This window comes from Penaeus monodon, chromosome 23 (assembly GCF_015228065.2).
Source record: "Penaeus monodon isolate SGIC_2016 chromosome 23, NSTDA_Pmon_1, whole genome shotgun sequence".
Classification (NCBI taxonomy): Eukaryota; Metazoa; Arthropoda; class Malacostraca; order Decapoda; family Penaeidae; genus Penaeus; species Penaeus monodon.
In genome coordinates, this window is record NC_051408.1 from 8,222,727 (window position 1) to 8,223,704 (window position 978).

The window sequence follows — 978 nt, forward strand, 5'->3', positions numbered from 1 at the left end:
CCCGACGCAAAGAATTGAAAATGTAATTTTTTTAAGTAATGAAGTTTAGTTCTGATTAAAGTAGCCTAGTTATAGGTTGCTGGACACTGATACTCTATTGGACTACTGTACTTCGATAATTACACATGATTATGAAAGAAAGGTGTGTTAGCTGTGATATCATAGTCTGATAAATTTAGCAATATTTGAAATGAAACAGTTATAGTAAGAAAAAAATAATTGCAACATTTCAAGTCCAACTGGACTCATCATGCTGCAGGAAAGAATGAAATATCATCTGATGAGAGGTCAGAGTTGAAGCATTGCAACTTACTGCTTTTATCTTATTGAGGTTATATGTCATTTGGTCTGTGTTCAAAATCTCCAGTGTTTGTAGCATTCTCTCCCTGTATATCAACCCAAGCTGGCTAGAACTCCGAAAGGCCTAAAATCCAAGGCATCTCTAAACATGATAGCATATGCAGGCAACAGGCATCAAAAAAGTCCTTGTTTTGTAAATATGATATAAACATGTGAGATAATATGAGGCCTTAGTGCTTTATTTTAGCCCACATTCTTTCGAAGATATCCAAACGGCACAATGCAAAGTCCATATGGTAGATTGGATAGTGATTGGACCGAGATAATAATGGTACGACATATGTGTCTCCTGTGTGACGGCCATTCTCAATGTGTATGACATACATACAACCTGGGGTCAATGGGTTCAAATATACTTAAAATATTCCAGAAGGTGAAATACATATAGACTTTTCAAAGCCAAACAGCTATGAAGAAATTTTCTTTATAATATGTATAGTGTGTATTCCTATTTACAATTTTTTTTAAGGCCAAGAAAGGAAAAATCTTCATAGATACACCAAAGAGAAAAGGATGAACTCACTAAGTGACAGATTAATTTTTATGATTTTTATTTCCAGGTGTGATGTCCATTGGAATTGGTGCATCATACTATAGCCCAGGTAATTGTACCTTTCA

General features: G+C 34.7%; 1 protein-coding gene across 1 annotated transcript in view; it reads left to right on the top strand.

Moving 5' to 3' along the window:
• The window catches only part of LOC119587778 (cytochrome b-245 chaperone 1-like), a 7,032-nt gene that overhangs the window by 2,550 nt on the left and 3,504 nt on the right, over positions 1-978 (top strand). The window contains exon 2 of the mRNA XM_037936469.1: positions 921-962. Coding sequence (XP_037792397.1) covers positions 921-962 — 42 coding nt within the window. The remainder of the gene's footprint in view (positions 1-920; positions 963-978) is intronic.